This window comes from Rutidosis leptorrhynchoides, chromosome 8, assembly GCF_046630445.1.
Source record: "Rutidosis leptorrhynchoides isolate AG116_Rl617_1_P2 chromosome 8, CSIRO_AGI_Rlap_v1, whole genome shotgun sequence".
NCBI classification, from domain to species: Eukaryota; Viridiplantae; Streptophyta; class Magnoliopsida; order Asterales; family Asteraceae; genus Rutidosis; species Rutidosis leptorrhynchoides.
This window is the reverse complement of record NC_092340.1, coordinates 8,455,900-8,482,493: the sequence shown is the minus strand read 5'-3', so window position 1 is coordinate 8,482,493 and position 26,594 is coordinate 8,455,900. Positions and strand designations below refer to the sequence as shown.

The 26,594-nt window shown below is 31.1% G+C and overlaps 1 protein-coding gene and 1 long non-coding RNA gene across 2 annotated transcripts; one reads left to right on the top strand and one right to left on the bottom strand.

Annotated features, from left to right (window-relative positions):
* The first annotated feature begins 307 nt into the window (after positions 1-307).
* LOC139861190 (uncharacterized) lies at positions 308-2,940 on the top strand. Its single transcript, XR_011763679.1, has 3 exons — positions 308-535; positions 2,122-2,180; positions 2,749-2,940. It is a non-coding gene; the product is annotated as an uncharacterized lncRNA (long non-coding RNA).
* Positions 2,941-8,562: 5,622 nt separating this feature from the next.
* On the bottom strand, positions 8,563-10,011 carry LOC139863135 (uncharacterized). The gene is made up of 2 exons (XM_071851783.1): positions 9,646-10,011; positions 8,563-8,598 (listed from the first exon to the last, which is right to left on the bottom strand). The coding sequence occupies exons 1-2, from the start codon at positions 10,009-10,011 to the stop codon at positions 8,563-8,565; spliced, it is 402 nt and encodes a 133-aa protein (XP_071707884.1).
* Between the last annotated feature and the right edge of the window lie 16,583 nt (positions 10,012-26,594).

Sequence of the window (26,594 nt, the reverse complement as noted above, 5' to 3'; positions counted from 1 at the left end):
GTAGTGACCCGTTGTGGTGGTTTGTGGTACCCATAACCTTCGTTGACTTTGACTGACCAGATTTCGAGGACAGAATCTCTTTAAGGAGGGTAGATTTGTAACATCCTGGATTCGGGCTTAGGTAAAATTTACTTTTTTGCCCTTAAGAGTTTTTAAGCGCCTTAAAATGAAATAATTATTTATTAATTGTTTATATAGTTTTATTAGTTCATTGGGTTCATTTTATGACCAGGGTCTCGAAACCATTTTTATTATTTATTTATGACATTGTTTGGTGTACCGAATAGAATATGAAAAATATCTAAAAACGGTTAAATACCCGTGTGTTATCGGGTATGAGTTTAATTACCCATTTAAGGTTAGGACCGCCCCCTATTTCATTTTAGTTCCATGTTTCTGTTTCTCTCTTCTCCTCCTCTCGTTCCCATCGACCCTAAACCATCAAAGAACCCTAGCTTCTTAAATTAAGGAAGATCATAAGAAGTGCAAGCCCTAAATTCATTTTGTGCATCATCATCGTCATTATGTAAACAAGGTTTGTCTTCTTTTATTTAGTTTTTGATTCTTAAAATTTAGGTTCTTGAGTTAATTGATGAAAAATGCAATTTTGCTTGATTCATGTTCTAATTAAGTTGTTAATCTAGTTTTTGTGTTTGATTATTGCTATATACATGTTAGTGGTTAATTGCATGTTTGTAATTTGACAAAAAATAGCAAGAACATTGAAATTGGGGTTGAAACCCATTAAAAAAAAAGAAACAGCGCTGCTATTTGCAGCTTCTGCTGCTATTTTTGACTGTTTATGACCACCGTTGGCGAGCAGCGGTGGTGGCGTGGCATGCCGCCTGCTGCCGCCTGCTGTTTCTGCTTCTGTTGCAGCCATTTTGCTGCTGATTTGCAGCGGTTTTCGCTGCTGTTCGCCCGCGTGGTGCGCAGCTCGTTGCTCGTGCCTTTGATATTTTTTGGTGGTTCGTGTGTTGAATGGTTCGCCCAATTAGTCGTGACTCGTTTGTATGATATTGTGTTAATTTGTTTGACCATTTAAACCTTGACCCGTTTGTATAAATTTGAGACTTTTAGTAATTGGGTCGAAATAAGTATAATGGTATGTGCACGAGATCGTGTGAATATTAGTGTAATAATGTATTATGGCATATGTTATATATATTGTGTGAATGTGTGGCGACCCACTCGTTTGGACATGTTTAGTGTATGTATATATTTATATATAAGTGTATGTGTATACATATTCTTGTATATATATGTGTGTATGATTGTGGACTTGTTTCTTGATCAAAGAACTGCTCGAAACACGATTTTTAGGGTCAAAAACGCGCTGGACAGCAACATTTTTGTCGTTGTTCGGATGGTTATCTGCTGCAACATTTTGCTGCTGCTGTTGCAGCTTCATTGCTGCGGTTTGCAGCTAAAAGGCTGCCGTTTGCAGCCCTTTATGCTGTTGCTCTGCTGCGGTTCGCCCACCGTAGCGCGTAGCGGCTTGGCGTGGTTGCACCCCGATGACCCGTGCACTTGTTCTATGGTTCATGTGTTGATTTATTCATCCGTTTAACCCCGTTTGACCCGCTTGGACTATATTGTGTCAAAATGGGTATTTGTTGGTTTTGATACGTCCACGATGTCGTTTCGAGTGTATATGCATGTTTCGATATTTTAAAATCGATTTTGAGCTTATTTGGGTTAAAGTGGGACAAATGGGTCATTAGTGTCCAGTTGTCCCATTTGTGTGACTTGGCAATGTGTGTGTATATATATGTATATATACATATATGGATATATACATGTGCAAATATGTATATATGCGCGATCGCCCGTTTTGACCATTGTCGTGTTCGTTATAATATTTCGTGCATCGTTATAACGACTTGGATATATATATGTATATATGTTTTAGTATGTGATTTATTATATACATTATATATATATATCTATGTATAAGGGCATGATGTGTTGAGAAATATATATATAAATATATTATTAAGATGTAACGTGATTTTTATATACATGTTTATATATAGAGAGGATATATATGTGTATATACATAGTGTAATATTGTTAGTAAATGTGATGTGATTTACTAACTTGTTCAGTATTTGTCCTCAGGTGATACAGACGAGGAGAAGACTCGGTGACATTAGACTACCGAGTTTAGCTGACGATCGGTGAGTGGGTCTATCTAAGGATAGAGTTTGAGTAGCAAGCCGCGCTACTGTCGTTTACTCTATTTTATTAGACTGTGGTTATATCCGATTGCCATGATTAGATATTTGATTGCCATGTTTAGATAATGGTTAACATGTTAGTGAATTATTACATGTTGATGATATTGTGTGATATTATGTGCACTGTGTTTGACGCCAGTCGGGCCTGGGGAGGGTGGGGACTCATAACCGAGCTTGGGGAGGTTAGAGTCCGTATGAGGTCAACCGAGCCTGGGGAGGTTGGGTCCAAAGGCTACTGATTGTGGATTATAGTTTGAATGACGCATCCCCTGCATCCGAATGACTATACTGTGAATCGAGTAGCGAGGACTATCGGTAGACTCTATCCCGATCAGCTAGGAGTCGTGTGCTCGTACAAGCCGCCGATCCTCATATTGTCTTTGTTTGTATGCTGTTAGGACGTTAGCATACTTTTATGTGGTTGCTGATTGATGCTTAAACTTGCTCTGTTAGATAGATCCATTCACTTAGCAGTTGTGCTAATTCCCCCACATTTCCACCCTTGCAGGTTCAGTACGATTGCATGTTAGATACCAGGGTGAAGATGGGATGCGGGATGATATGTTTGACAAGTCGAAACTCTGATGTCGTGTCTTTTGTTATTAGTGTCTTTGCTTAACGTAACACATGGTTTTTATATATGTAACAGACTTCTAATATTTGATATAATATTAATGTAATGTAATACAGGTGTCGTGTATATTACGTGTCATATTTTATAAACAGGACTTCCGCTGTGACTTTAAAAAAAAAAGAAAAAAAAAAGGGTGTTATACTTTTCATATTTTACCTGGAATCGAGCGCGGACAGTGATGTAATTTTTATTTAGTAGTTAATAATCAAATTTTATACCATAAAGACCAAAATAATTAAAGAAATTTTAATTTAAAAATTTGGGATATTTCTGAAGACTATTATTCGCCACTGATAGTATGAGATACTATCCTAATAAGACTGTCGGTAACATATGGACAATTGGATTCACGAGATGTTAAATTGATTACTGTGTATGCACGTTTTTATTTTCTTTGAATGTTAATCATTAGTATTATATTAATTATTTATATTCCTACTTTTGACTAAATCACTAATTAAAATCATATACATATGAGATACTGTGTAAGATTGAAATTGTGAACCTTGTTTTTGAATTCACTGCACCCACACTATTCTATTATTGCTCACTTTTTCTGTTTTTGATCAATTCATCAATCGTACACTTTGTTTGCAACTTACATTATATTATTAACTATTATTATTAGATTAGAATTTAATTTACATATATATATATATATATATATATATATATATATATATATATATATATGACACCTAAACATATCACATATACAATCTAAACTTCTTCTTCTCCTTTCTTCATCATCACGATAGCCGTAACCAACGGCCACTTTACAATCACTATCTAATGTTTTCATTTTCTCATTTCTGAATTCGTTTACAATCAAAAACCCACTCAACACCCGGCTTGTTTTCTTGTTTCTGTCAATGAAGCTATACCTTCACAAACACATAATGGAATAACTCATATCACTTGTACCATCTTCACTCATCCTCTCTCTTGGACAAGCATCATCACCGGAGCCACCGTCACCACCTTGAACCAAACCGCCACCACCTCACAACCGCCAATCCTCAGCCACCTTAGGCCACTAAACTGTCATTATTATTATTATTATTATTATTATTATTATTATTATTATTATTATTATTATTATTCATATATTATATTTTTTTTCTTCCTTCTCGAAGGCTGCTGCAATGGCAGCCATTGTTACTCCAATTCCTTCCCGGTTTATTCAACAAAGATGTGAAGATAATGAGTAACATGGTAGTAATCGTAATAAGATTGATGATGATGTTTCCTTTATGCTATTGGTTAAAACCGAACCCCACACCCACTTGTTAAAGTGGTAGGGTGTTACACGGTTATTTATATTTCCAGCGAGTTATGCAAGGAATATTAGGCCAATTGGACTTTTAATGGACTCCTTCATTTTACTAGTGTCTAGGTTGGGCTAGTGGGAGGATCCATTTAATCAAACAATTAGATTTTAATGTGGGCTCGTTTAAAAACGTTATTGGGCTGTGAACCCAGCTCAGATTGTTCTGATGGGCTGCTATGTTGGACGAATGAAGATGATATATGATGTTACAGCGACGAGATTGTATGATTTATGTATGATAACGATGATGATGATGATGATAGTTTATGGTGGATGATAATGACAAAGATTGATGATAGTGTTTCTGTGATGTTGATCGAATGGTAAAACGTATTTGATAGTGATGATATACAGTGACTACGAGAATGATTGAATGATGTTAATGAATTGGGTTGTAGAAGAAGAAGATGAAAACGGATGAAGAGTTAAATAAAATTAATTTATGTATTATATCAGATAGATACGAACGGAAGGATGGTTGAGAGTGTGGTTGGAGTACGAAAGGTCACGGGTTCGAGCCCGGACTATGACAATATTTTTAGGAAGCTTACTCTTTGAGGTAGTTAAATTATTATTATTATTATTATTATTATTATTATTATTATTATTATTATTATTATTATTAATTAAAATTATTATGTTATTAAGATTAACATTATTAGTAAAATTATTATTTTTATCATTATTATCATGATTAGTATTATTATTACTCATTATTAGTATTGGGTATTATTATCAATATTATTGTTTTCATTATAAAAATGAAATAACTTATTATTATTATTATTAAAGATTATCATTATCATTTTTATTATTAGTATTATCATTATCAATAAAGTTATTATAATTATTATAATTATTATTATTATTATTATTATTATTATTATTATTATTATTATTATTATTATTATTATTATTATTATTATTAAAAAATCATTATTATCAAAACTATCATTTTAACGAATAACTATATATAACATGTAATTTAAGATATAATATGAGTATACGTTTTTAAATAGAATTTAGTATAAATTCTATAAATCCACAAATATATAAATAATATATATTAATAAATGAAATTATGTGATTTCCATTATATGTTTTAATAGATATACAATTGATATAGGTTTGTGAATCCGAAGCCAATCCTGCAATGTTCAGTATCGTAGTATGAATATTTTTACTACAAAATATCGTATTGTGAGTTTCATTTGCTCCCTTTTTAAATGCTTTTACAATATATATTTTTGGGACTGAGAATACATGCGCTGCTTTTATAAATGCTTTACGAAATAGACACAAGTGATCGAAACTACATTATATGGTTGGATTATCAAACCGAATATGCCCCTTTTTAGCTTGGTAGCCTAAGAATTGGTGTTTATTATAATTGTCACCAATTGGCGTGAATCCTAAAGATAGATCTATGGGCACTAACAAGCCCCAGTCAGAGAATTTGAACTGCTTTAGTACTTCGATTTATCATGTCCGATGTGAGTCCGAGAATGATGGGGATATTCTATATGCATCCTGTTAAGTTCGATTACCAGGTGTTTACCATATGAATGAATTTTAATTCGCGAGTTACGCGTGTCAATATATGAAATCTTGTGGTCTATTAAAATGATGAAAATGAATGATTATGATAAACTAATGAACTCACCAACCTTTTGGTTGACACTTTAAAGCATGTTTATTCTCAGGTATGAAAGAAATCTTCCGCTGTGCATTTGCTCATATTAGAGATATTACTTGGAGTCATTCATGACATATGTCACAAGACGTTGCATTCGAGTCGCTGAGTTCAACAAGATTATTATTAAGTCTTTGATAGTTTGATATATTATGAAATGGTATGCATGTCTGTCAACTTTCGATGAAATGAAAGTTTGTCTTTTAAAAACGAATGCAATGTTTGTAAAATGTATCATATAGAGGTCAAGTACCTCGCGATGTAACCAAATGTAATGTATTCGTTCAGGTGGATTAGGAAGGGTCGTTAATATTACTTTTACCCAAAGCGAGTTATTTTCAACCCTAAAGCGCCACCACCATTTTCTCAAAAGTGCCCAATTTTTTGATTTTAAAGAGCCAATATTTAACCCACCCTCCCGATAAGTACGAAGAATATTATCCCATTTTACCCAAGAAAGTTTTGAATTATCCCCCGCCCCACCCCAAAAAAACCTACGACGTTTATTCTCGAGGAGATTGATGATGCCAGAGGGAGCTCGAAACAACGAGAAGAAGTACAAGGGCAAGCTACTGAGAACCGATTTAATTATCAAACACCTTATTGTGATTCAGAACCAAACTCATTCAAAACCTTTAAATAATTCAGATATCGAACCATCGAGCCCTTAATAATTCAGTTTAATCAAACGCTACCTTAGTGTATTAGATTCGTTTATAAAAGGGTCTCAAATTTTTAAAAACACATTATTTATACTTGTCATTCCCATAGTTACAAGTAGGGAAAAGAACTTACAACCGTAAACCATAAACTGTTTTATTTGCTTTATTGAAATATTAATAAACTTATTATATATCGAAAACTTTAACGTTTATAAGATACTAGTGAAATGACCCGTGAAATTACGGGTTTGTTTAAACGAAACAGTTTAATGATATGTTTTAGGTATTAAGTGAACGTAAATGCTAAAATTATTTAGTTTAATGACCCGTGGAATCATAGAGTCCGACTAAGAAAATCGTGAGTTGAACATTTTATCAAATACCTAAAATACATATTAAACAATTCACCTCCAATCATAAAATATAAAATATTGGTTGTCATTTTATTTTAAAAGTGTAAATTAAAATATAAATTTAGAGTTAGTTCATTCTGCCTAACTTTTATACCTTTTCGTACTCAATTCAAAATAATTAATTAAAATAATTCAAAATTATTTAATTTTAATAATTAAAATAATAATAATAATTAATTAATAAGATTTAATTTTAATTCAAAATTATTTAAATTAATGACATCACCTACCATGCTTAGATTTTTTTTCTTTTTTATTTTTTTATTTTTTCTTAACAAATAAATTATCCTAATAATGACAAAATCATTATAGGATTTTAATATTAACTATAAATAGATGAATACACTTTATGTTTTGATTAGGCCCTAAAAGTTAGATCTGATTATTCATTCTTAACAGCTCATATTAAATCCTTTCCAGTAAAATTTTTCTTAAATATAAAAATACAATTAATTTCGATTAAATTTTGTTAATTTACTTATTTTGTAGTAGTCAAAATATCAACTTTAAATGAATAGATAGTTTTGTAATTCATTCATTACTAATTTATTCTTTGCATGTAAAATTTCTTTTTAATCCATTAAAATATATTTATTATTTAATTGAAATAACAATTCTGACCTTTTATAATCCGACGATAATTCAAAATAGATTCCTTTAAATAATAATGTAGGTAAAGTAAAGTAATTTTCAACGCGATATATTTTGGAATGAATGAATAGGTAAATAAGCCTAGAGGTTTTTGAGATGGACTATAACGGCTCTAGTTATTAAGTTGACAGCAAACGTTAATTTATTTGCGACTTTAATGATTCTTAGATCCTAAATTAAATTTTCAGGCAGGATTTAAAATGCATGGAAATTTGATTCTACCATTTTCATGGCGTCTCAATTTTATTTATTTTTTTTAAAAAAAATTTCCTACTTATTGGCCGAAAGTCCACTCGGAAGCAATCTCTCTATCCGTCGAATAGAAACAGAGATGACTTCAGTGGCGGATCTTGAACCTATTCCTTGAGGGGGCCGAAATGTTCTGATACGTAAAACGTAGTTGTACGAAAAGCTTCTTTGGTAAAACGTATTGCTAGTATTCGTAACAATATAGAAGTAGTTTAAATAAATAAAATAAATAGAAGGACTCGAATGTAATATTATACATTATTAGCAGTTAATAGTTAAAAAAAGGTACAAGTTGAGTAGTACATTTGGTCAGCTTCCTTCCTTTTTACTCCGTACCTCTTTCATCTTCCTTACACCTCCATCGAAGAACTTTCATCCATTAAAACTAAAACATAATTTTCGTTTTTTCTACCTAAACTGAATGAATTTATACATCGCTTGTTTAGAATGTTGGAGAGGCCGGCACCCCTCCCTACTAGTCCGAAAATACGCTGCTGGATGACTTTCTTTACTTTTGATAGTATTTAGTGAAAAAATGACTTGTCTTTATTCTCGGATAGGAGAAGGATTGTCTACATCTCACCTCCCCATTCACCACTTACGTGGTATTGAATTTTTTTGTTGTTGTTGTTGTTGTTGTTGAGATGGGCTACTATCCGCATGAACACATGTTATTCCAAAAATTACATTCTAACCAACTACGGAATCTACTTTCGTAACATCATCCTGATATTGGAAAAGGAATAACTTATTCATGTCTCCACTACCTCCATTTTTTTCGCCAATATTACGTACTTTTGACCAATGTTTATTGTTTTTCACAATTCATGACCATGTTACACCCGCTTTATATTCAACAAAACCGCAAAAAGTAATTCCATGTTGTCGGTCACGAAAATTTAAGTACCTAGTACGAGATGAAAAAAAGCTTTAAGGCCATAACGACCAATATAAACTATTTAAACTAAGGTCTAAATGGATGCTAGTGGATTTTTTTTTTTTTTTTTTTTTTGTGTATTGAGTACCTTTTCGTGTTTTTCATATCTCCAATTGTATCTGTATATTTAAAAGAATTGAATTCTTGAAAACGTTAGGTCCCGAACGATCGATCACTTTGTTCCATTCAGACCTCCCATATATAACCTAGTTATTTTATTTAATATAACTAGGTTACATTTCTACTGACAAAAATAAATTTTTAAGTTTTCACTTAAACATTAAGACACATAAATGTTTAAATAAACCTCTAATTAGGTTTATGTTCAAACAGCCAAACATTACAAGAACATACGTGTACGTGTATTTTGAAACCTTCTAATTTCAATCCATTTTGATTTTAATTATTAGATTTTTCATTCATTTAAGCTACTCCGTTTCTTTCTTAATTTCTTTTTTTTTTTAAAGCAAGCACGATATTATTAATAGGAAAAATGATACATCAGAACAAACTTCCTCTAGAATTTCTATTCGATGACCTTTAAAATCAATAATATGTTATAAGCTAAATCATAATTTCAAGAATAAATAAATTCAAAAAAAGCTAATAAAGTTTAAAAAGCTCAATATTATATTATATTTATATTAATAATAAATAATAATATCAATAATGACATACGGAGTATTATATTTATATAATTTAATATTTAAGATATAATATATTACAATTTCAATTCTCCACATCTGTTACATAACGAGGGAGCCCAATAAAAATAAAAAGATCAAAAAAAATAAAATAAAATAAGCCGGTGATCGGTGAAGTTAATAATTATGTACCAGAAGAACTGAAGGTGTGATCTTGATAACAAGGCCAGGGAAAACATCATCCGGGTCATGAATATGCGGGTTATTTTCAACAATAAACGGGTCACCACACTTGTCGCTTATGGTATGAAGCGTTTCTCCTTCTGCGACGACATATATCTCGTCACACGGGCGTGTATTACTATTAATCACGAGCACCCTATTATTTCCTCCTTGGACGACATCAGCGTTATTAATTAGAGAATAACTGAAATTATGATCATGTTGAAAATCAGCGGTTAGCATGAGAGTTACAATTGCAATCGCACAGTAAAAAGAGAGTGCATCTGCTATGGCTAATGTTGTTTGAACTGTTTTAGCTTTCATCAATTCACCCATCTTCTATTTTATTTTTTCTTTTATCTTTAGACACTTTATTTATAAGAATAAAGTGTTTTTTTTTTTTTTTTTTGTTGATCGATATGAAATGAAATAATAACTGAATCGAATAACGAGTTGCTTTATAAATAGAAGAGTAGAGTAGTGGCGAGACTCTGATGCGTGATACTTAAAGGCTGATTAGACCACTCCCTATGGTTAATTACCCGCTAGTTATCCGCTAGTTATCCGTCATTACCCGAAATGAACCATAGGCACGCATTAGTTACCTGTCTTAGTTACCCGCCTTTACCATGGATTTAATGGAAGTGTTTAGGTTAGTTATAGGAATTGTGGGTCCCAGTGACTATTTATTGTTGGACTTGATGCTTTATTGCTTGTACGTTGTATATTAAGAGGAGTATTGTTTTAGCCATGATAGAGAGTGTTTAGTTATGAGTTGGTTATAGGATATTGGTGTTGATGTGGCGCTGATGTGGAAGGTTAAGAGAATGAATAGTTTAGTTACGATAGGGAGTGGCCTTAGTGGCAAGACTTGGATTTGCTTTAATTTAATTATTAAAAAAATAAAAATAGTAACACTAGTAAAAAAAAAAAAAAGAACTAACCTCACTTCGCCTTAAATTAAAGATAACATTACACTTTTCGTCCATGTGATTTTAGATGTTAATTTAAATTTTACATTTCTGATTTGTGTTTAATTAGGGTTTTTGATCATTAGGTATAAATGAAGAAAACAAAAGCCAGATGAAATATGAAAGACAATAAAAATGGAGATAAAATATGTAAAATGATGAAAGTATTATCACATGTAGTGCACTTAACGGTTGAAATTGACGGTATTTAGACATATGGACGAAGGGGGTAATAAATTGATACCACACGTACAAGGATTGCACACACAAAAAAAAGGCGAGTGTTATTTAATGTATACCACAGGGACGATGGATGTTAATTTTAATTTTTTTTTATTTAGAATAAATCTGCTTGACATTGTTTATAAAATAAATGATTGTAAATAATAAATGAGATAAATTGAATAGTTTAGTATTTTATGTAAGTAGACATTTTTTTAGACAAACAAATTCTATGGTGAATAGTAAAAGTGGAAAGGAGAGAGTAGTATAGGGATGGCAATAGATACCCGATCCAGTAGATATCCATCTGATTCACCCGATTATTCGTGGATATGGACGATCTAAATGGATATGGATATGGATGTGGATGAAAACATTTCATCCATGGATGAACCCGCTTTCACCCGAAATAACTAAATATATAAATTTATCACTCAAATTAATATCATTTATGTAGTGATATTTCATTAATTATATTCATATTCATCTTTCTTTATATTTTTTCTAAAAATATAACTTTTTTCTTATATTTTGTTTTGTTTAAATAATCAAATGTATTTATCTACTTTGGTGGTTCAAATGTGATTCCATGTAACTAAAAGTAAGCAACTTACATGTCGATATCTTTACACGTTTAATAGGTTATCTATTGAATATTTGTTATATAGATTAGTAAAATGTGACTTTCGGTCGCATAAACTATTAAAAATATTACTTTTGATCGTATATAGTGAACCACCGCTTATAATTGTTAAAAATAAAATAAATTTAAACGGATATGGATAATTATTCATTAACCCGCTTCACCCGACGGATATGGATATTGATGGATGAAAAGTAAAAAAAAAAATGGATATGGATATGGATACGGCATCACCCGATCCATATCTGATCCATTGTCATCCCTATTTGTTATAGGTTGCTTTGATTTTATAGTGATGATATATAAGAGCAGTGGGAGTGGGAGTGGGAGCACGTCTCCCTCGCGTCACACCCCAAGTGACTTAGTCACCCACTCCCAATCAAGTCACTTTTGCCCGTTTCCCCCAAGTTAGTCGCATATGCGACGGATGTTACCCACTTTTTTTTTGTTTTTTTTCAAAGGAATAAATTATTAAATATAATAAAATATTATTTTAATACACTAACTGACATAGGTCACCACTCCTCACTTTTTCTGACTCAGCAAGTCACGTCTGACATGCCAAGTGACCTGGGTCACCACTCCCAGTGCTCTAACTGTAAAACTGTGTTCTTATTTTATTAAATTTTTTAATATGATTACAAAAGTTTGAAGTTTCTTTTCATTTGATATTGTCCCATGTATATGCTAAAAAGATAATTAAAATTACATATCTTAATTTCTAGTCATAATTTTTTAAGAACAATCACCCTTTAATCGGTTTAGTTACAAGTTTGCTAACAACCACAACACATATATCATTTGTAGGATCGTTTCTAGCCCAACAGCACATCCAACATATAAGTCAAGAATCACTTAGTACCTCTTAAACCAATTAGCGACAGTGAGATGTTCTCATAAACTTACATACTGACAATATTTCTTTCGAACTTTTGATGTGAGATGCTTTTTGCATCTTTTTTAACCGATTAACTCCAATATTTAGAGCAATAGTTAAGAACATAAATGTCCCCTTAAAATCGTTAACTTCCTTAAAAATAGTTAACCATCATGATACTGATAACCACTTATTGTTATATACTCCGTACTAATTAACTTTTACAATAGTAGTATAAGTTAGCCTTATAACCACTATTACGATTTTTTTAACAATAGCTTTAAGAGCTATGTATAGATAATTTTTATTGTGTGAATTTGTTAGGAATTAAAAAATTGTTTTTTTTTTTTTTGCTAAATGTAAGTGTAAGGGCTATAATTATGTGGTTAACAACTAATTAAAATAATCTCAACAAAGCTGATTAAAATTGAAAATTTTGTAAGAGATAAAAGACATTGTAAATGTTCACTTTTAATCTTAAGTATTATGTTTCATTAATTTGATTTTGACAAATTAATCTATTTGAGTACTTTAATACTAAGTCATGATGTAGAGGTTTGATGTTAGAAAATTAATCACGCATGATAAGGTTTAAGCCAAACAGAATAGTTGGTATCAACAAAACACTAATGACATGTTTTGGCCGTTCATTCTAATCAGTTATTAAAATTTGTTTTTAGCCAAACATCTACTCTATTTGATTGGTTAGGAAGACCTTCAAAAATAAAATAAAATAAAATAAAATTGTTATACCAAATTTTTTATAAATTGGGTTTAGTAATTACTAAAAATAATAGCAAATATCGACATATCCAGAGACGGGATTATCTTCTTTTGCTTCCTTATAAATATGTAGATAGAATATTGTCGTTGATCCCATTTGAGACATAACTCGTATAATATGTGTATGCATGTCTCTTAAGCATATAAACTCGTAATTTATATTACAAAAATGATTAGTTCGTAATGACGTGTGTATCATAAATACTCACGGGCCAATTTAACTCGCTATGTTAATGGGTCATCCTTGATGGGCTTCCATATTATTTAGTCTAGGACTACCATTGGCCTACTATTTATTACTTGACTACTTATTGGTGGGCTCCTTTTAGTGAACCATCTTTAGTGGGCTTGGCCCACTCCTTGCTATATAATAAAGACTATGAGGTTTTCCAGGAGTCATTCTACTCATTCTACACAAACACACAAGATACAACATGAGATTGAGAACCTCTTCTCCTCTCATCAATATTCATGGAGGCTCGGCAAAAGTCTACCACCACCAAATCGCCCTCTTTACCACCCTCGATGAGAACTATCTCGACGGGTTAACACGGCCACCCGGAGTGTAAAGAGGCGGTTCCCCCACAAGATGCACTCAGGTCAGTTTTGGCTTGATCAGTTCGGTTCAACATAAAAGTTGAATAATGATTTTCATATTTGATTCTGCGTTATTTCTAATTAACTAGAAAAAATACTGACCGCGTGTTGCGACAGTGGTATTTTGATATACATTGCTTAGCACCTAATATACCTAACGGCATGCGCTTCGCGGTGAAACATTTTAACGTCTTTTATGAAACTAATGTTGAGCGAACACTGAGAAAAAAGTTGCGAAAAAGGGGCATTAGGACTCGAACTCAGGTTTTTTTTCGTTACAAACTTATGAACTTACTACTTGCGCTACCCATCAATTGATATATATATATATATATATATATATATATATATATATATATATATATATATATATATATATATATATATATATATATATATATATATGAAAAAAATATAATTTATCCAATATGTTTTCCTTAAAAAAAGAAGAAGCTACGTTTCAAATATAATTAGTTGCGTTTTGTTCGTAAAATTATTTCGAGTTGAATGTTGATGACGGAGAAGCCTAATTCGCAACAACAACAAAAAAGATAAATTCGATAAAAGAAATTGAGTGAAAGTTATTTAATTATTATTATATAAATTGAAAAGTTACACCTCCTATTCCTAGAAGTTAAACTTTCTACACCTTTTACACCTCCAAAGTTTCACCTTTTACCCTACAATTTTATGCCCCTTGACTCTTCCTTCCCCTAGCCAAAACGCAAAAGTTACACTACTTAAACGATCAAAAAATTGGTGACATTTAGTAGATATTGAAATCCATGATCATAAACGTATAGTACGATATGATGTCTGTTGTCCATTTGAGACACTGAAATTAATTGAAGAGAGAGCAATTGGATGTATCATTCACTATCCATTTTTTATTTTTTACATTTTATATTTTTAATTTCTATTTTATTGATAAAATAAATTCAGTACTTAAATAAATATAAATAAATAAAAAATTACATTAATAGTAAATTAAATATATTACAAGATACGATTACATAATATTAAAATACGATTACATAGAATTAAATAAATTCCTAAATTCTCGTATTGTACATATCGAGTCGTCACTCACAAATCCATCCCCACTACTCTCGTGAGGAAGGTCGAACCATATATTGAACAAAGTAAATAATTGAACAAAGTAAATAAGTTAACGGCAGTACCAACGATATCCAACGTTTCGTCTTGCATAATTGAACAAAGTAAATAAGTTAACGGCAGTAACAACGATATCCAACGTATGTTTTATACCACTCTAGTGTTCCTTCATATCGTCGGTAAAATATTCACCAGAATGAACATCTAAAGTAACAATGTTAGTAAACATGATAGTTTTAAAGTTAGCGAAAATGTATATAAGGTATGTTTTAGTGAGAGTGAATGTGTAAAGAAGTATGAAATGTTTTATGTGTTTATATAGGTGTGAAAAAATTTATTAAAAAGAAAATAAAAAAAAATTATAAATTTTAAAGATAAATTTTTTTTTTTAAAAAGGGTAAAAATTGTCCAGCTTCAATGTCGATTTGGCGATGTTGGTTCAACCACGGCGGTAAAAATTCACTCACTTTAATTAAATACATGAATAAATATAAATTTTTAATTGAATAAATAATATTCTTTAATGGCATTAAAAACTTAGAAAAAATTAATAATTGAAAGGGTGTAATGAGAAAAAAAAAATACTAATTAATATTAACTACTCGGTAGAATTTATTATTAACTAGTATGTAAATGAAAAAATGTGTCGTTTATTACCACTTATCCTATGTCATGTGATACTTTTTAGCAATTCCCTTTGATGAAAGGTTTTTTTATTAATATAATTTTCTTATTTTTTCGCCGAAAAAAAACTAGTTAATAACTTCCTCGTTAATCATCTTGTACAATTATTAATGCACAAATTATTTTCTTAAAAATTGCCCTCGGGATTATACATTTACTTAAAAAATGAATATAAGAAAATAAAAGTAGTCAACCTCTAAAACTGTTAACTTTCGTGAATGAAATGTGGACAGTATGGACCAGAAAAAATGGAGATCTCAACCGATGAACCCATCCTCCACTCACCAACTTATAAGTTCCTAACCGCTCACCCAATTGTAGAATGTGACAGTGATTGAGCTTGATGATTATGTAGCCATTTCTTGGGGTCAGTTTCCAAAATGGGACCGTCCATTCAATTTTTCAATAGTTTTTGTTATAAATTTGGTGTTTATAACTACCTTCTTAATGACCTGGCTCTTGACTGTGGACTATTGATAATTATTAGAAGATAGAGAGAAAGAGAGTACATATGAGAATATGTATATCAGAAGTGTATCTTATATAATATCACATGGTACATATTTATAGTACATATAATTACTGTTCAACTTTGGATTCTTATGATAATTGGCAGCCATCACTTTTGACAAGTTCATAATACTCCCCCTTGGATGACAATTTATTTTCATTAGAGATCAACTAGTACTGCCTCGTTAAAAACCCTGGCCAAAGAAAAACTCAGTGGGATAAAAACTTTAGCTAAGAAAAAAGAGTGCAGTATAGAGTTGACTCTCCCTCAAGTAGACATCGCTGAGCTGTTACATCTTTTGAACATGCCTCATGCCAATATTGTGAATGTATTTTCTAAAAATAGCAGTGGGAAGTACTTTGGTGAAATGATCAGCCGAGTTGTTGCTAGATTGAACATATCTCATATCGATCTGGTTGTCCTTAATGAGATTTTGAGTATATGAGAAGAATTTAGGAGGTATGTGTTTTGTTCGGTCATTTTTGATATACTCTTCTTTCATCTGTGCTATGCAAGCTGCATTATCTTCATAGATAGTTGTTGGACTTTTATCGCATTCTAGTCCACAAGAATCAGTAATGAGTTGTGTCATTGATCTCAACCAAAAACATTCTCGAGTAGCTTCATGTAATGCAATCACTTCGGCATGATTTGATGATGTTGCAACAAGTGTTTGTTTTTTAGAATGCCATGATATTTCGGTTCCTCCATTTAGGAATACATATCCAATTTGAGATTTAGCTTTATGTGGATCAGATAAATAACCTGCATCTGCATAACCAACCAAATATTGTTTTGATTCGTTAGAATAAAATAATCATAAATCAGTAGTTCCTAGAAGGTATCGAAATATGTGTTTGATCCCATTCCAGTGTCTTTTAGTAGGAGCTGAGCTGAACCTTGCCAACAAATTAACTGCAAAAAAAATGTCAGGTCTTGTACAATTTGTAAGATACATAAGATCTCCAATTGTACTAAGATATGGTACTTCTGGTCCCAGAATATCTTCATGATCTTCACATGGACGAAATGGATCAGTGTCAACATTAAGTGATCTAACAACCATATGAGTACTTAATGGTTTTGCCTTGTCTATATTGAAACGTTTTAAAATCTTTTCCGTATAATTTGTTTGATGTACAAGTAAACCATTAGGCATATGCTCAATCTGCAAACCAAGGCAATACTTAGTTTTTCCGAGATCTTTCATTTCAAATTCTTTCTTTAGAAGTTGAATGGCTTCATGGATCTCTTTATTTGTACCTATGATGTTAAGATCATCAACATAAATGGCTATGATCACATATCCGGATGTTGTTTTCTTAATGAATACACATGGGCAAATAAGATTATTGGTATACCCTTTGCTTATCAAGTAATCACTTAATCGTTTATACCACATGCGACCCGATTATTTCAACCCATATAAAGACCTTTGTAACTTGATTGAATACATTTCTTTGGGTTTTGCATTGGTTGCTTCTGATACCTTAAATCCTTCAGGTATCTTCATATATATATCACTATCAAGTGATCCATATAGATAAGCAGTCACAACATCCAGGAGATGTATTTCTAAATTTTTAGAAACTGCCAGGCTGATTAAGTATCTAAAAGTAATTGCATCTATTACAGGAGAATAAGTTTCCTCATAATCAATTCCTGATCTTTGAGAAAAACATTGAGCTACAAGTCTAGCTTTATACCTTGTAACTTCATTTTTCTCATTTCTTTTTCGCACAAAAACTCATATATATCCCACAGGTTTCACATCTTTAGGTATGAGAATGATAGATCCGAAAACTTTTCTTTTATTGAGCGATTCAAATTCAGCTCGTATTGCTCCTTTTCAATGATCCCAATCATGTCTATTTTGACATTCCATGACAGATTTTGGTTCTGGATCATCATCATCATTCATGATGTCATATGCAACATTATATGAAAATATCTCATCAAGATTTTTCATTTCATTTCGGTTCCATAATATTTTTGAATGTACATAATTGATTGAAAATTCCGTATTGATTTCATCAATCTCCTCTGCAGAAGGAGTATTGATTTGTGGTTCTTCTTGAACACTTTCTTTTACCTCATTATCAGCTGATTTTCTTTTTCGAGGATTTTTATCTTTGGAACCAATTGGTCTCCCACGTTTCTGGCGTGGCAAAGACTCAAGAGTGACATTATTGCCAGCTTTTGGAATTTCAATTTGAGCTGGAGCATTTGCTGCTGGTATATATGATTTAGTCACTCTTTTTGTATCTGTAAATGCATCAGGCAATTTATTAGCAAGTTCTTGCATATGCATTATTTTTTGAACTTCGGTCTCGCATTCTTTTGTGCGAGGATCAAGATACATTAATTGAGGTTCACACCATGAAACATCATTTTCTTTATATTTTATTTCTCCTCCTAATCTAGGGAACAATATTTCATTAAAGTGACAATCAGCAAAACGTGTTGTAAAAACATCACCCATCATGGGTTCAATATATCTTATGATTGAAGATGATTCATATCCAACATATATTCTCATCCTTCTTTGAGGACGCATTTTAGTGCGTTGTGGTGATGCGATAGGAACATAAACCGCACAACCAAATGTTCTAAGGTGGAAAATATTTGGCTGATGGCCAAAAGCAAGTTGCAAGGGAGAATATGTATGACTTGCACTTGGTCTAATGTAAATTAATGATGCAGCATGTAAAATTGCATGACCCCATACAGATAGTGGGAATTTTGTTCTCATTATCAATGGTGTAGCTATTAACTGTAATCGTTTAATTAGTGATTCAGCTAAACCATTTTGTGTATGCACATGAGCAACAGGATGTTCAACAACAATCCCAATAGACATGCAAAAATCATTAAATGCTTGAGATGTAAACTCACCAGCATTATCCAATCTCACCCTCTTGATAGTATAATCAGGGAAATGTGCTCTCAATTTAATAATTTGAGCAAGAAATTTTGCAAATGCCATGTTTCGACTTGATAATAGACAAACATGAGACCATCTACTAGATGCGTCTATTAGGACCATGAAATATCTAAATGGTCCACAAGGTGGATGAATTGGTCCACATATATCACCTTGAATTCTTTCAAGAAACATTGGTGATTCTTTTTCAACCTTAAGAGGTGATGGTCTTATTATCAATTTTCCAAGTGAGTATGATGTACATGGGATAATTGCATCATGAGGGATCTTTTGATCCGTCAATAGATGTCCATTTGTATTTTGAATTATTTTTTTCATCATTGTTGATCTTGGGTGGCCTAATCTTTCATGCCACAGATTGATCATTACAGGATCACATGCCTTTTCATTAACTACCATGTGTGTTTCTGGTACATTTATAGAAAAAATTACGCTGTAGGTCACTAATGTTTACTCCAAATTTCATATTAACCACTAATGTTTGTTTTGAACATGGTTGATCACCCAAGTTTGTAAAAGCTTCATTGTTGATCACCCATTCAAAATTCTATCATAAAAAGCCCGTTAGTTAGATCACATGTGTTACACGTGAGGGTATAATCATCCAATAGCTTTCAATTTTTCTCCTCTTATTAATACGAAGTTTGTCATCTGCATCGTCAAGATCTAATTCCCCTTTCTCACGCACAGTATCTCACACATAGAACCCTAGTTCAATTCGTAACACCCCATCAAAATTTTAATGGCCGATTGTTGGTGTGGAGCACGAGCAGTAAAGGTTACAGCTTGGACCGACACAAATCTTGGTAGAAGGTTTTATTCGTGCCCCAACAAGGTAATTTTTCCTAACCCTATTTTTGTTAAATCGTGCAATTGTACCCAAAACGAGCACTAATTGCTTTTATCTGTATTTTTTTTGCAGTTCTGTAATCGAAGCTTTATTGATTAGGCAGATCCTCCAATGGGTGATCGAGCTGTCGCCATAATACCCGAATTATTGAGGGCTAAGAACAGATTAGAAAAAGAAGTTAAGAAGATGAAGTTAATTATAATTGGGTTAATTATGATTTGTATTTTTTGTTTGTTCAATTTGTTTGTATGAAGCACTGTGGAAAAAAAAATAGTAGTGCAGTTTGTGGTGTTTGAACTATGTTGTATTGATGAACCATGTTGTATGCTTTTAGTCAAGGTTGTATCAAGTATCTTATTGCAATGAAATGGCAGTTATTTGTTTTCTTATTGCATTGAAATGATCTGTTATTTGTTTTCTTATAATGATATGTTTATGTTAGTAGTCTGTTAAGGTTAGTATGCAGTTTGTAAAGTTAGTATGCAGTCAAAATGGTCTTATAGTATGCAGTTTGTTAAAGTTAGTATGAAGTTTGTAACACATGTTCTTAACAGCAGGTATTAACATTGCATACATAACACCAAAATAAGACTTTAACATGTTTGTCAAAATGGGTATGAAATTCAGTCAAAATGGGTATGAAATTCAGTCAAAATGGTCTTTCAATATGGTCAATAAAGGTCATGAGGTGGTTATGAGGTCAAAACATGGTCTTATAAGTATGCATCTTTCAATGTGGTCAATAAAGTATGCAACTTGAATACAAACTCAAATAAAGATAAACATTACCATATATCATTACTTAAACTGATTGTTCACCAAAAAGTGTATGCAAAGCACAATCACCAAATAACAGACTTAAAGTGATTGTTCACCTTCATTGCATACATACATACCAAAAACAACAAAAAAAGACTTAAACTAATTGTTCACCATCATTGCATACATATATAACAGTACTTCAAAAAAAAAAAAACTTCCACTTCCACTTCCATCAATCACTCCTTAGCTTTCTTCTTAGCACCACTTCCACTTGATTCTGACTTTCTTTTAGAACCACCAACAGTACCCTGGTTTGGGCTATTAATAATTTGGTGTTTATAACTACCTTCTTAATGACCTGGCTCTTGACCGTGGACTATTAATAATTATTAGAAGATAGAGAGAAAGAGAGTACATATGAAAATATATATCAGAAGTGTATCTTATGTAATATCACATGGTACATATTTATAGTACATATAATTACTGTTCGACTTTGGATTCTTATGATAATTGGCAGCCATCACTTTTGACAAGTTCATAACAGTTTTCATTATTTTGATAAATACTTTAATTATCTAATCCTCTACGACTCATTCACATACCAGACTAAACATAGATAAAAATATGTATAACCATGTGTCATCTATTGAACGAAAGGTCCACTTAAAGTTTTGATTGAAAAATAATGATAACTCTTAAAACTGCCATTAAAATACAAAGATGATTTGTAAATTTAACTTATTTTTTAGGCCAAAAAGACGAGAACTTATGTAAAAAGTATTTTAAAACACCAACAACCGGGATACAAAAGGGGGAGAACGGGATGTGACTCGAACTTATAAGGCTACAAATAAACGAAAGCGACCATCTACCACCAAGCCACGTCTACATAACCGAAAATAACCATAAACAATAAAAATGATACCACACACTAAAACGAAACCTAGCAATCAGAGCACGAGTATAACCACACAAAATACAAAAACAACCTATTGGACCACTTTTTCAACTTGTTGTCCACCATTCCTTAAAAAATTCTTTTGCCTGCCCGATTCTTAAAAGTATAAGAGAAGATGTTTGAGGACCCGTCACCGGTTACTGTCGTTGTAGAGGGAGCCATCAAGCCACGATCTTGAAGACTTTGGAAGAACCCAACATTTGTCGAGCCACTATGCGCACCCGTAGAGTAACCAATACAATCCGAAGAACTACCCCTGAGATTTCCACAAACATCATCGAACAATTTTGTATCGTATCGCCGAAGTCAATATCATCATCGTTTTCGTGCAAAGACAACGAACCCAACTTTGTATTTGGGGCCTTCTTTTTGCCCAAACCCAACGCCGTATCACCAACAATCTTCGACTTTCCTTTATATAATTGATATCAAACTCGAAAAAAACCTTCACAAGACGGGTTGAAGCACGTACAAGAATTTCTTCCACTATTTGAATTGAAAGTCGTCTCAGATTTCTTTTCGGCTCAATCTGGGCGACAACTACTACTACTAGAAAATCGTTTATTCGAGACGACACCTTTCAGGACGACATATGTTGTCCGAGAAAGTAGACTACACGACAAAAAAAAATTTCTTTTCAACCCCACTTTTTCCTAAAATGTTGACCAAATTTGCCGGACGACAACATGTCGTCCGAAAAGGTAATTTTCAGAAAAAATTGGCTCCAAAAAATTCACGTGTTTTTCTTTCCTAACGACATGTCGATTTACCTTTGTTGCCATATTTTTTTAATAACATCAAAAGACACATAACCTTCACAATCAAGAGCTGAAACTAGATCAACTGGACCTTCTTGACACCCAATTTGGGTCGTTGCAGAACACACTTAATCACCAACCCGGGACCTTGTATTCTGTACAACACACTACAAAACGACATTACCAGCTTTGACTGTGTGACAACCGAAAAATTTTCGACTAAATTTAAACCTAACCTCGACTAATTTCGACGATTCACGAACCATTATTCATTAATATTAATTCCTTATATTGATATTATTATTAATATCACTTTTTAATATATATCTAATCATTAGTTACAAGTATTATTACTACAAATATTATTAATGTTATTATTATTAATAATTTTTAATAACATTCATATCATTAATATTAACACTTTCACTAAAAGTGATAAGATTAATATAAATACAACTTATTATTAATATTATTATTATTATTATTATTATTATTATTATTATTATTATTATTATTATTATTATTATTATTATTAGTATTATTATTATTATATTAATATATCTATTAATAATTAAAAAAATAATAAATAAATAAATATAGAAGTCAAGATCAGACCACGATTTATATATTTTTTATCTGCTTTCTTTATTTTTTTTATAGATTCAGATCTACTTTTATTTTTTTTAATCACGAGCAGATTTTTTTATTTATTTAATTAATTTCCTGATATATTTTAATCTGCATTATTGGATCAAAAGCCTGCTTTTCTTTTTTTTATTATCAATCGTGATTTATTTTTTTAATATCTCTACTGGTTATGATCTTGTCTCTAACGAATTCCATTATCATAAATACATCTATTCCAGTTGTTAAGAGATACCATACGAATTTACATTATCAATTATCAATATCAATTAATCTATTTTTTTACAGTTCGCTACACCTCTGTTCTTGAGGATTTTTGCCAAAATTTTATTTCGATTTCCATTTCAAAATCTACAAATACAGTTTTGTTAGTAATCCTTCATTCAAACTTTCTGCAAAGATTGAGATCTCAATTCCTCATAGCAACTTCTAATTCTCGAGTCAAAGTTATGAATTCAAAAAGTCAAACATTTTTCTTTGATCAAATTCGAGTTATATGATATGTTTTCAGTTAAATTGATGATTCTAGTACATTATATTGATGATTTAGAAGATATTTCATTTAGACATCAAGGTCTCAAACGTTCTCAAAATTTAAATCAAGTTTTATATTTTTTTTAAACCGACGGCATAACAGCAGCAGCATTTTTTATTATTTTTATTTTTTTTCTTCTGTTGATCATTTAATACTCACATACATTCATCTCTGTTTAAATTACACAATACAAATCAGCTGTTATGATTCTAGTTTTGGTTCTGGGTCGATTAAAGTGGTCAGGAGAAAAAGAAGCTATGGAACAGAAAATTTAAAAGGGTTAAATAAAATTAAAATGGGTATTTAATTAGGAAAACATAAATGGAAGAATGGTTTAAGGGGTGTTCGGGTGAGCGAGGGGTCGCGGGTTCGAGTCCCGGCCATGGCATTTTTTTTTTTTGAAAAAGCTTTTTGAGGTAGTTTTCCTTTATCAAAATTATTATTATTATTATTATATTTATTATTGTTATTATTAATTATAATCATTATTATAATTATTGTTACTAGTATTATTAGTATTATTAAAAGTATCATTATAAATATTAGTATTATCATTATAATTATCATTATTATCATTACTAGTATTATCATTAAGTATTGTTATTATTATTATAGTTATTATTATTATGTTATTATTATTATAGTTATTATTATTATTATTATTATTATTATTATTATTATTATTATTATTATTATTATTATTATTATTATTATTATTAGTATCAAGTATTATTATCACAAATTATTATTTTCATTATCACTTTATTGTTAAAATGAGTATTTTTATTATTAAGAACTATTATTATTATTATTATAATTTTCATTAAAAACTACTATCATTATAATAATTATTATTATTGTTATTATTTCACTACTAATATCATTATTATTATTATTACTATTTAAGATATTACAAAAATTATTAATATCATTACTATTGTAAACATATAGTATTATAAGAACTTTAATTTTTACTATTATTATTATTTTTACATTATTATGATTATTATCATTTTACCACTAGTATTATTATTGTTTTTACAAAATAATACAACTATTTATTCATTATCATTATTAAGATCATTTTATCAAACAAATACTTATATATGGAATATATATATATATATATATATATATATATATATATATATATATATAGAAATATATATAACAATTGAAATAATATATACAAACTTATTCGATTACAAGTATACGTGTTAATATATATACTTGATATAGGTTCGTGAATCCGAGGATAACTCTGCACTTGTTTAGTGCCATCATATGCGTAATTACTACGAAATACGAAATACAGTATCGTGAGTTTTCATACCTCCCTTTTTATATATATATTTTTGGGCTGAGAATACATGCGCAACTTTTATAACTGTTTTACATTTAGACATAAGTACTCAAACTTTTATGCTATATACATGCTTTGTCATGCTAAATCCCTACCGTAATATCGTTAATTGCTGAGGTATAAGATGCAAACTTAGTTATTGTGAGTAGCGCTACTGAGAGTGACGTCTCTAGTCAGTTGACCGTTGGTCTTTGGCTACATAATAATGATTCAACGACATGAATAATAAGTGTCACGGGGTAACTTTTGTTTAGTCGCGATATTACAAACTCAGCATTACTTTTAGATTGGTATTTATATATCAATCAACACTTTATATTGATATTTCTATATCAACTTTATTAAATCTTGTGGTCTAACACTATTATTGAAATCATTATTTATGATAAACCTATGAACTCACCAACGTTTTGGTTGACACTCTTTAGCATGTTTATTCTCAGGTTCTACATAATGCTTCAGCTGTGAATTTGCTAATTGAAAGCAACATTTCAACGAGTCATTCATGGATAATTTGAAGGACTTGCATTTGCTAATTTGATGATGATTGCTTGCTATGCTTGAAGTCTTCATTACATATCATATCAGTTAAAGACATTTAATGCGTTGTTTATTAAATACAATGTAATCTATTTATCTTCCGCTGCAAAACTCAATAAAACGTCTCATATAGAGTCATTCTCGTTTATACAACTGTGATTTGATATAATTAGTCACAAATACCCCAGGCCCTATTTGGGGGTGTGACAGATTGGTATCAGAGCAGGTTGTTGTAGAGAACCAGGATTGCATTTTAAGTGTGCCTTATACAATTAGGTACCTTAGTAATGTAGGACTACAACTTTCCTTGACTATAGTGCCTTTAATTGTTGCCATTAATTGTTAAATACTACACTATACTTTAGGAACTTTACTTATCTTAGAATGCCGAGCCAATCTAAGAACTCTGCTAATTCCCCTAAGTATTATCCAATTATGCCACAGCATCTAAATGCGACACTATGATTTCTGAAATTCTTGACATTCCTAAGTCATATATCATGGTTTGTGTATTACATATGTATTACATAAAATATTATCCATGAATTTTGAAACTCCTATATTTGTTACTATTCATACTAAAACGTATATAACTTCCTGTTATATCACGTACCTATATGCCTCCTGCCTTTATGCATCGATTTGCGAACCGGAAAATGTCATTGAGTTATTGAGAATCTCAAAGACATTATAATCACTACTCATATTCATTACTTTTAAATCTTTGATTTCTCGTTATTTTTGATCATTGAATTTTTTTGACGGATGGCGTCTACGAAACTCTAAAATAGAAGGATTTGGATTACCGATTTAAAGGATCCTATCGCTCAAGCCCCTAGACCTGAATAGGCCATTGCGAATTGAAAATCTTTAATCAAAAGGGTATCCAATTACATACTTATCATCTAGACACGTCATACTGCCATTATTGGAGTATAGACACATCATATCTTATTATATCTTATCATATCTATCTCAATAGACTTTGTCTAAAACTTTTCCTAAATTTTCTCCGTAAATTACGAAAATCCTTTTGCCATATATACAATTCGAGGAGACGAATATATCATTCAATATTCAACACCCACTCGTATCAAAAACCCTAATTCCAAACACATAACATGGATTTCTCACTTGATTCCTTGAGCTCCACAGAC

Bases quoted from the DNA above. Each gene is read 5' to 3' on its own strand.
- LOC139863135 (XM_071851783.1), bottom strand. From the start codon at position 10,011: ATGGGTGAATTGATGAAAGCTAAAACAGTTCAAACAACATTAGCCATA. The intron at 8,599-9,645 runs GTACATAATTAT...TTCCAATATCAG, and splicing joins TCACACCTTCAGTTCTTCTG to GATGATGTTACGAAAGTAGA.